Source organism: Wyeomyia smithii, chromosome 3 (assembly GCF_029784165.1).
Source record: "Wyeomyia smithii strain HCP4-BCI-WySm-NY-G18 chromosome 3, ASM2978416v1, whole genome shotgun sequence".
In the NCBI taxonomy this organism is placed as follows: Eukaryota; Metazoa; Arthropoda; class Insecta; order Diptera; family Culicidae; genus Wyeomyia; species Wyeomyia smithii.
Window position 1 is genome coordinate 170,865,065 of NC_073696.1, and position 10,061 is coordinate 170,875,125.

Below are 10,061 nucleotides of genomic sequence, written 5' to 3' on the forward strand. Positions count from 1 at the left end.
GTGACCTTATCGCTACAATAAATTTTTTTTTCGCTGGTGTACGAGGCTGGCGGTACTGGTAGCGCTATCTGGTTACGGATTGCTACTACAAAAAACTTTACACAAGTTTGGAACTCACCTTGGACGTCTGTCTGCGGTGGAAGGTTGCTATGAAAGTGCTGGTAATTACATCACTGCGAAGACAGAGTGTGCGTATGTGGTGGTCCAGTCTGTGGGTTCGGCTTGCGCTCGCATCGCCAGCACACACACTAGCATGCGTCAGTTCCAATTTTACTCAACAGACTGCATTGCCGAAACTGTCGCTCAATCTCAGGTAGAGTTCCCAGTCTTCTTGATATGATGTTTATGTTTTAAGCTTGAAGCATAACTGGCAGTATAGAGTTCTCCAAGCGAAAACACACAAACACTACGACACGGCCCGCTTTACACTGTATATTGAAATTTATGAGAGTGTATCTCAAACTCGGTAGTTTTTTATGCTCTCTTTCAGATGACAGTTCTCACAGGTGACAAAAAATTCTTACAGCTAACAAAAAATAAATCGTAAACATCGCACTAATACAAACGCACCTGGAGAACTCTATGGGACCTACTCGAAAATAGCGAAAATCGTTCGAATCGAGCTGTGCAATGCCACCGCTGGATACTGCTTTTAGTGCTTGAAAAGTTTTGACATTCGCACATATTACGCAAAAAGGAGTAAAACTATGGAGAGAATCTGAGTAAATATTACTCAGTTCAAACAATCAGTGACTCAGTTTTTGACGTTTGGCATAGAAATATGGAACAGAGTAGATGTTACTCAGTTTAGGGTAAAATTGAAGGAGCGTGTATATGACAGTAAAAAATATTATCCATTAATGGGTTTCCGACTCTTACCGTGTAACACCAGTGAAATTTGACATCTCTAACGCGCATGTAAATAAATAATAAATATTATTATCTCTCATGTCAAAATAATGTGGTTTAAATTATGTTATCACATGGTTAAATGATTTGGTACAACTAAATTTTTCTCGTTTTACAATTATGGGAAAAAGAAGATTTAATGAAAAAGGTCGACAACAAGTAAAAACATTAATAGATAATAATGCAACAAAACTGGTAATTGAAAATCATTTCAAAATAAAATAACAATTATAACAATTGTTCTTAAATGATTTGTTAGATTAAGCTTGATTTCGGAGTAGATGAAAGCCAATACGGTGCTGTAGATGATTCTAACTTGTTAGTTCTTCCTTCACAAAAAAGATCAACTAAAATTATACGCGACAAAACGGTAGTTACAAAAATACTATCGAAAAAGCAGCGTAAACGTTTGGAAAAGATTGTTGATCAGAAAAAGAAAAAAGAAAATCGAACTTCATTGATTGCAGCCTTATCCCAAGTACAGGTTGATGCAAAAGAACTAGAGAGTTACACAAAAATTAGTTCCTTACAAACGAAAGGTTTAAGACAATATTTTAAAGAGCAGAAACTGGGTAATGTTAAACCTGGTTTTAATGTATCTGAAAAACAAGAAAAGCGGCAAAAAAGGTATACTACGACAAAAAAACAAAGGCAACTAAATCCAACTGCTCTCAGAAAGGTAGAAACGAATTTAAATACAGTTGGGTTTGATGAATCCGATGAAGAGGTGTCAAGTCCTACGACAGCTGAAAAACGTACAAAAAATGAGGTAGACGTAATAAATGGTAAGGAAGAAACTTGCCGCAACACAAAATATTTAAAAAGAAAAACTGCTACCTACGTCCATGTTGATCGAGATTCCAAAGTTCAGGCTGCTCGGCTTGAACTTCCGATTCTTGCTGAGGAACAGATTATCATGGAAACTATCAGTGAAAATTCTATAGTTATCCTGGCCGGCGAAACAGGAAGTGGAAAGACAACCCAGGTTCCACAATTTTTATACGAAGCGGGATACGCACAACCAGATCGAGGTATTATTGCTATTACTGAACCTCGAAGGGTAGCAGCGATTTCAATGTCCAAACGAGTCGCTGCAGAAATGAATTTATCAGAAGATATTGTGTCTTACTTGATTCGTTTTGAAGGCAATGTAACAGAAAGAACACGTATAAAATTTCTTACTGATGGAGTACTACTTAAAGAAATTGAGAACGATTTTTTGCTTAAACCTTATTCAGTAGTTATTCTGGATGAAGCACATGAGCGGAGTGTCTATACAGACATACTAGTCGGTCTTCTGTCGCGGATCGTAGTTCTTCGCGCTAAGAAAGGAAATCCGCTCAAACTAATAATAATGTCAGCTACTTTAAGAGTAAAAGATTTCACTGAAAATCATTATCTTTTCAGTAAGATACCACCGGTAGTTAATGTTGAATCACGTCAGTTTCCCGTTACAGTTCATTTCAGTAAAACAACTGCTGTTGATTATATCCGAGAAAGTATTCTAAAAACAATTAAAATTCACACGAAACTACCAGAAGGTGGTATTTTGGTCTTTCTCACTGGTCAGAAAGAAGTAAACTATGTTGTTAAAAAACTTAGAAAAGCATTTCCCTACCAAAAAGCATGTTCACAGAAAGTCGACTTGCGAAAACAAAAAATTGCATTTGACAGTGAGGACAAAAGTTCATTGAGTATAGTAAACTGTCAACAAGCAAACAGTAGACAGAAAATGCGAAAAATTAAGAGCAGTCGAATGGAATTACCAAATATCAATCTTGATAGTTATGAAATGCCATGGAACGATACAGAAGAATTAGAAAAAGATCATGAAAGTGATTTTGAATCCGACTATGATGAGTATATGTGCACTTCTGAATATACCGCCACCAGTCAACCACTTTGGGTATTACCATTATATGCTATGCTGTCCTCAGAAAAACAGCAAAGGATTTTTGATAGTCCGCCGGAAGGAACTCGATTGTGTGTTATAGCTACGAATGTTGCGGAGACATCATTAACAATCCCGGATATTAAATATGTGGTTGACTGTGGTCGTCAAAAAACCAAATTATATGACAAAGTGACGGGCATCTCGGCTTTTGCAGTGACTTACATTAGTAAAGCGTCTGCTAATCAGCGCGCTGGGAGAGCAGGCAGAGTAGCTCCTGGTCACTGTTATAGGCTGTATTCAAGTGCTTTGTATAACGACGAGTTCATAGAATTTTCTATTCCTCAAATTCAAGTTAAGCCTGTTGACGACTTAATGTTGCAAATGAAGTGCATGGGGATTGATAAAGTCGTGAACTTTCCTTTTCCATCACCACCAGATCGCATACAGTTAGAATTAGCGGAACACCGATTGATCCGCATGGGAGCTCTGCGCGAATATAGAGTGAAATTAAAGAACAAATCTCAAGTTATAAGCCGCATTACAGAGCTTGGGCGAACAATAGCAGCCTTTCCAGTTACACCGCGCTTTGGCAAAATGCTAGCTTTAAGTCATCAGCATGGTTTACTTCCTTATGCTATTTGCCTAGTTGCTGCTCTTTCTGTGCAAGAAATTCTTCAAGAAATATCACTCTCAGAAGATTCAAGCTGCTACCAAAAGTGGCGAAATAAAAGGAAGGCTTGGGCCGGAACTGGAAACTCGTTTCTACTTGGTGATCCAATGATTTTGCTTCGAGCTGTTGGGGCTTCTGAATTTGCCAACAGCAAAAATTGTCTTGCTGAATTCTGCGTAGAAAATGGTCTTCGTTTGAATGCTCTTAAAGAGATTCGCAAACTAAGAGTACTACTTACTAACGAATGTAACACAAATCTAAAAAAACTCAATTTAACTGTGGATCCATCGATGCCACCTCCGAATGATGCACAAGCTAAACTTTTACGACAACTAATGCTCATTGCAATGGCAGATCATATTGCTCGTAAAATACCTGATATCGAAATTAAGCAAAAATCTGATAAAATTAAATACAAGCATGCATACAATTTATGCGACGTGGAAGAGCCTGTTTTTGTACATTCAAGCTCTGTTCATAGAAAGCAAAATTTTGAATGGGTTTGTTATCAAGAAGCATACGAGTCCATGGATGGAGGAACGGCTAAAATGTTTATTCGTGGAATAACCGTCATTGAACCAGAATGGATCCCGCAATTAGTTCCTAATTACTGCAACATAACTAAAATATTAGATGAACCAGAACCTACCTATGACGCCGCCACAGACAGTATAATGTGCTCCGTACAGGCAACCGTAGGAAAATGCGGGTGGCTTTTACCAATAACGGTGATTGAAATGCCTGACGGCATTACACGATCTAGGTAAGTAACATTACTTATATCATTTGTTGGTTAGTCGATCTTTATTCAACGCTTATAATGCTTATACCTTTATTCGAAAGTTGCATAAGCTGCCTAGCAACCGACAACACTTTCAATTAAAATTTATATAGGTACTTTCTGAATTCCTTGGCTAATTCCCTTTAATTTCAGTCATTAAGAATGACCATTAGGGTGGAACAAAAAATAAATGTTAGCTCCCATGCACTTTTCGTGTTCCTTATGGGTCCTATAACAACTGTGTATCTTTTCAGATCGATCGGTGGAACATTTTTGCGCCCGTTTTTCAAGTTTCCATACGATTTTATATGGGAAAATTCACTTTTTTAAAACTTATTCTCTAGAGATATCTCATTGGCTCCTAAAAATATATCGATAGGTATATGATATTTGTAAGAAATTTTCTTGGAAAAAATTCTTCCGAAGACCGTAAGGCGCTGGAAAAAGTTATTCACCCCAAACCAAACTGATGGACTGTCTGACAGCATACTGCTAATCCAAACTTGCTTAAGGATGAGGAAAAATTTCTTGTGGAATTAAGCTTGAAAGTGTGATTTTTGCTTATACTTTCTTTGAAAAAGCCTTAAAGATGAATTCTACGCGATATCATTTCTCATCACATGGTTAAATTTGCAACAGCAGCAGTATTGCTGGAAAAATTCAATGGTGAGCCGTTCGTTAGACATTCAATCAGTTTGGGGTGAATAACTTTCTCTACAAACATCGTAGCGCCTTACGGTCTTCAGGATAGTTTTCCCAGGAAAATATTCCAAAAATATCATGTATCGATATATTTTTAGGAGCCAACTGTACAACTCTAGAGAACATGTTTTAAAAAAGTGGATTTTCCTATACTTCTTTTAAAACTTTAAAAATCGGGCGCAAAAATATAGTTCCACCGATCGATATGAAAAATTACATACCTAGTTGTTATAGGACCCATAAGAAACCCAAAAAGTGCATGGGAGCGAAGAAATAACACATTTTCGAATTATTCAGTCGATGAAAAACACAGTTTTTCAACCTGATTGATTACGTTCGCTAAATGTAACTGTCGATCATGTCGAGATATCTCATGAACCTGTTGAGTTTCCGAAACATAACAAAACTGTTTTAATTGTGTTTAGCTATACCTATATATCTTCTTATATATTTGTCTTGATTGCTTACATTGATTCATAACTCATTATTTTAAAGATACTTTTCAAAATTTTTCTTGGCTGGAGAGGTATATCCTAAATTGAAACAATTCCGAGAACTGTTACTGTCAACCCCAGAAACCATTGTTAAGTGTTATTCCACATCGATCAAGCGAGTGAATTCGTTTGTAAACATTATATATCACAACGAAATCTCCAATCGAGCCCGACTTGAGCAACTCTGGGAAACTGATCAACATTGTAAATAAAGTTTTGATAAGAAAATAATGCATTTATTAATTTTTTTCTTCTTTTAGTTTTGCTCGACGAGTTTCAACAGTTTTTACCAGCTTCATGCCATGCAGACGTTCGTCGTATTTGGCCTCCAGTAGGTTGAAAAATATGATATTATATTTAATGAGAATATCAGTTCTATTACAATCAGGATTGTCCTTTTATCATGAGCAAGTTAATGTCTATGACTTCATAGAGACCTGATTTTTTGCAGGAAGATACTCTGCAAAATAAGGAACCATGATGCAAGAAACCAAAGCTATAAGAAATCGTTTCTATCTGACGATAAGAGGACGAACCTGATGATAGAGCTGATACTCTATATTATTATTAAATTTGATCATTCAATGTATACATACTAGTACATTAGCCATGAGACTATTTCTGTATGTGCTCAAGTTTTCTGAACTAATTTTGAAATTTGAATTCGTTGGACTCAAAATGCTTCCTCAAATCCATTAGGTGGAACTAAGTATATCTCCAGGTTCACCTTTAAATACAAAGTGTACATTGCACATACCCTGTCTGCAAACAGTAATGTAGTATTGAAGGAGAAACAGTAATTTCTTTCTGTAAATACTCAATCCGTAGAGTCGTAATTGAAACTACGTGTTCATCATTACCGGAAAGAAAAACCCAAGGCAAGTTTCCCTTACTTATTACGTGACATGGGCAAAACATTCGTATATTAACGGACTTTGGGGAAGGAAGATATTCAGCGAAGTGTTACACTGCTCGAGGCCACCATGCAAAATTCAATTTATTCCACATTACGTAATTCCAAGTCAAGGAGCATAAAAGAAAATTTTATTTGTTTATTTGTAAAAATTACATCCCAAATGATTTTCGTATACTAAAAATTACATGCTAGAGTCATGTACTGCTTGAAGAACGAGAGAGTAGGTTCAAACACGACGAGCTTGAAGAGTTTCTATATGGAGCAAAGAAGGGAGATTCCACGGTAGTTGTTGATGTTACTGTTATTGCCTGTCTTGTGTACTGGAAACATGTACGCCGATTTCTAGACCGAGGAAAAGACGCCAGAGCGAATAGATGACTCATTGGGGAAGCCAGACTACCAATGCATTTTTTATGGAAAACGGATGGTATGGCGTCTGGTCCAGCGGACATGGAAGACCTGAGTTTCGAGGCGGCCAATGTTACCGCGCTATCATCAATGGAGAGGTTAGTCAGTGTACGACCGAGAAAGGGGACACGTTCTGTACAGGTCGTAAACTCATCCGTCGTTAACCGTTTGCCCACAAATACTCTGGAAAATTCCCGCGAAAACAAATAGCAGGTTTGTTCGACAGAGTTCGCAGTGTCACCGTATAAGTGCATACTCGAAGGAAGGCCATCATCTCTACGCTGTTCGCTAAAATATTTTCAAAACGATTTGGGGTTACGTTTAAGCCTACGCTCGACATTCCGAAGGAAGCTCTGAAAATAATAGCGACTTAATTGTTTGTAGCGAGTATTGATTGATAAGTAGTGGTTCCGTAGAGGTAATGTTTTATACCTTGAGAACCTTCTCAGGGCCGCTTTTCTCTCCGATTAAAGGCGTCGTAACGTGGGGTTCAACCAGGGCAATTTCTGTTGGACAGAGATGGTCTTTTTTGGGACGTGTCGATCTATGACGTAGTTCAAAATGTGAGAAAGAGTTAAGGCGACAGTAAGCTAAGGAGAAAACTAACTAACACTTGCACGTCCCGCTTTGCTCATCACGCTTTACTTTCAGTTGATGCCAAATAGTGTTGTAGCTATTTGGGTTTACCATTGAATTCGTTTAGTTGTTTGCATTTGAAGCATTTACTAATACTAGAAAAATACACCTTCCTAGTCACCTTCCTTTCATGCTCATTGATTCCAAGTGCAATTCTGTTTGATGGCATGTTTATGGAAATATATCAGTTCCAGTTCCAAAACTCATATTTAGAAGCCAAATTTGAAGACTACATGATTAATACGCGAAGTATGAAAGGACAACCATTATCCCAAATTATCCTATGTTTTTGAAACAAACATATATGTAACATGTCACTTAATATTTATGAATTTACATTACAACACATATAGAAATGATTTCAAAAATAGAATTAAATAGTACCTAACGAGCAAGTTGAATAATGAGTGCCGCACACATCTCAAAAAATTCCATTGTGTGATGACCAGTAGGCTGGTTTGGGATTCCCATTCCACCAAATCCAACGGGAGGCGGTGGGGTTAAGCTTTCCATAATGACATCATCTCCTTGTTCAACCTCCTCATTAGTAAGCGATTTGAAATCCAGTAGATAGCTTTTAGCATCCACTTGATAGAGCTGTAGTGACATCTTCACGTATTTTTCATTTCGTGCATTGTATTTTCGAACACGAACATGGTATGGATTGATAATTTTCCATTCAAAGTCTAGTGCCTTCATCGCTCTATAAACCTCAAGCATGATGTCGTTTGGTTTCGATTGAGAGCGGATACCTAGGTGCCATTTAGCTCGCTTAACGGGTGTTCCACGATGTTTGTCTATTGGAATAGCTGTAGGTGTAATGTGTTGTATAGGTACCGGAGTGCTATTCGTGTTTACTGGTCTTTCGCGTAATGGTGCAATTCGCTCAGGATGAATCAAAGGCGATTTAAACGGTTCATTTACCGGCGTATGTTTCTCTGATTGAGACGGTATTGTAGGCGGACTACCCGCTACGTAAAAATCTTTCAATTCGGCCTTGGCAGCTTCGTCAGCAATTCGTTTGTTATCAATTATTAAATGGTATGCGATTGCTAATTGATCATGTGGATCACCACTTAATAAAGCATTATGAACCTCTTGCTCTTTAACTCCAAACTTCTCACATACTTCTGATACTGCATGAGTATCGATTACACTGCTGTCTTGCTCTACCGGCGAGGGAAAAAGATACGCTGGTAAATCTTTTTGGAACCACTCGTGCTTTTTAATTTCCTCCACGGTTGCTCTTTTTAATGGATCTACTTGCAACATTTGGCAAAGTAAACTAACAACCTGTTTATTCAAATACTCTGGTATTGGGAAGATACCAGATTTAATTTTGCGGAACAATGTTGGTACGTGTTCATCATCAAACGGTAAAGTTCCGCACAAGAGGGCATACAAAATTACACCACACGACCAAATGTCCACTTCGGGACCGGCATACAGTTTGCCGGATATTACTTCTGGTGCAGCATAGTTTGGTGAACCACACGATGTGCGTAAAAATTCTCCGTCCAACATCATGTTTGAAAGTCCAAAATCTGCAATCTAATAAACATAATTTAATCATAAAACTACCAACATACGTTCTGAAAAAATATCATACTTTAACATGTCTATTGTGGTCCAATAAGAGGTTCTCTGGTTTCAGATCACGGTGTACGATCATGTGGCGATGACAATAATCTACACCCGAAATAATTTGCTGAAAAAACCTTCTTGCTTCCGATTCCTGCAACTTGCCGTTGTTCACAATGTAGTCAAATAGTTCACCTCCACTAACGTATTCCATGATCATGAATATATCGGTTGGAGTTGATATCACCTGGTAAAGTTTGATGATATGCGGATGTCGAAATAACTTCAAATTCTGAATTTCTCGGCGAATTTTTCCCACCACATCTAAGCTTTTAATTTTTTGACGATTTAGGATCTTCACTGCTACTTTGTGTTTCGTAAGCTGATGCTCTCCAATCTTAACCTTTCCAAACGTTCCTGTACCTAGGGTCGCTCCTAGAATATAGTGTCCAATTTTCACCAGCGGTTGGACAGAGGTAGATCCTTTATCAGACATTGTGGACTATACGATCAATAAAAATTGATAGATTTTTATTAAAAAAATAGTAGGTAATACACTGCAAAACTAAATCAACATATCTGGTGTTTTGAATTGCAACAAATCTTGTTGGATTTTTCCTAGATAAAATTTAACTTACTTTTCCGTGTTGAAGGTAACAAAAGATGTATGGAACCTTTTCACGTTTACAAGAATCTCCTCGAACCTCTATTAAATGAGTATTGTCAAAATGTGCGTATTAACAAAAGCATAAATAAATATGTTATTCCTAGCAGTTGGCGTTGACGGTGTTGCTGATATTTGTTTCGTTTTTGCATGCGAAAGAGAAGGAAGGAAGTATTTTTACTTTTGTCATCATGCACATTTTGACAACCACATACACACAAAGAAAATATTACCAGGCGAACACGTAAAAACAACGTAAGTTTACGTAAACCTGAATGTTTTCACTGGTTCAGGTGAATAATACGCATAAAAATTGGTGGAAACAACGCAACAGTTCAATAGACTATCTCACCGAATCTCTCTAACCTCACTTTTCTGACAGTTGATGGTAACTTTGTTGACGTTT

The 10,061-nt window shown here is 37.5% G+C and overlaps 2 protein-coding genes across 3 annotated transcripts; one reads left to right on the forward strand and one right to left on the reverse strand.

Annotated features, from left to right (window-relative positions):
• The first annotated feature begins 917 nt into the window (after nt 1-917).
• On the forward strand, nt 918-6,292 carry LOC129727929 (probable ATP-dependent RNA helicase kurz). Of its 2 annotated transcripts, XM_055686213.1 has the most exons (4): nt 918-1,104; nt 1,169-4,236; nt 5,452-5,654; nt 5,711-6,292. In XM_055686213.1, exons 1-4 carry the CDS (start codon nt 1,030-1,032, stop codon nt 5,788-5,790), a joined length of 3,426 nt encoding a protein of 1,141 aa, XP_055542188.1. In that variant the 5' UTR covers nt 918-1,029; the 3' UTR covers nt 5,791-6,292. The 2 variants fall into 2 exon arrangements, with proteins under 2 accessions (XP_055542188.1, XP_055542189.1); XM_055686214.1 differs by lacking the exon at nt 5,452-5,654 and having other exon boundaries at nt 925-1,104.
• Nucleotides 6,293-7,713: 1,421 nt separating this feature from the next.
• On the reverse strand, nt 7,714-9,790 carry LOC129727930 (5'-AMP-activated protein kinase catalytic subunit alpha-2). The gene is made up of 3 exons (XM_055686215.1): nt 9,630-9,790; nt 9,020-9,493; nt 7,714-8,961 (listed from the first exon to the last, which is right to left on the reverse strand). The coding sequence occupies exons 2-3, from the start codon at nt 9,485-9,487 to the stop codon at nt 7,795-7,797; spliced, it is 1,635 nt and encodes a 544-aa protein (XP_055542190.1). The 5' UTR covers nt 9,488-9,493; nt 9,630-9,790; the 3' UTR covers nt 7,714-7,794.
• Nucleotides 9,791-10,061: the final 271 nt, after the last annotated feature.

Excerpts from the sequence above, each read along its gene's own strand:
- LOC129727929 (XM_055686213.1), top strand. The coding sequence starts at position 1,030 with ATGGGAAAAAGAAGATTTAATGAAAAAGGTCGACAACAAGTAAAAACA. Across the intron at positions 1,105-1,168 it reads ATAATAATGCAACAAAACTG|ATTAAGCTTGATTTCGGAGT; the intron begins GTAATTGAAAAT and ends ATGATTTGTTAG. Across the intron at positions 5,655-5,710 it reads CTGGGAAACTGATCAACATT|TTTTGCTCGACGAGTTTCAA; the intron begins GTAAATAAAGTT and ends TTCTTCTTTTAG.
- LOC129727930 (XM_055686215.1), bottom strand. The coding sequence starts at position 9,487 with ATGTCTGATAAAGGATCTACCTCTGTCCAACCGCTGGTGAAAATTGGA. Across the intron at positions 8,962-9,019 it reads ACCACAATAGACATGTTAAA|ATTGCAGATTTTGGACTTTC; the intron begins GTATGATATTTT and ends TATGTTTATTAG.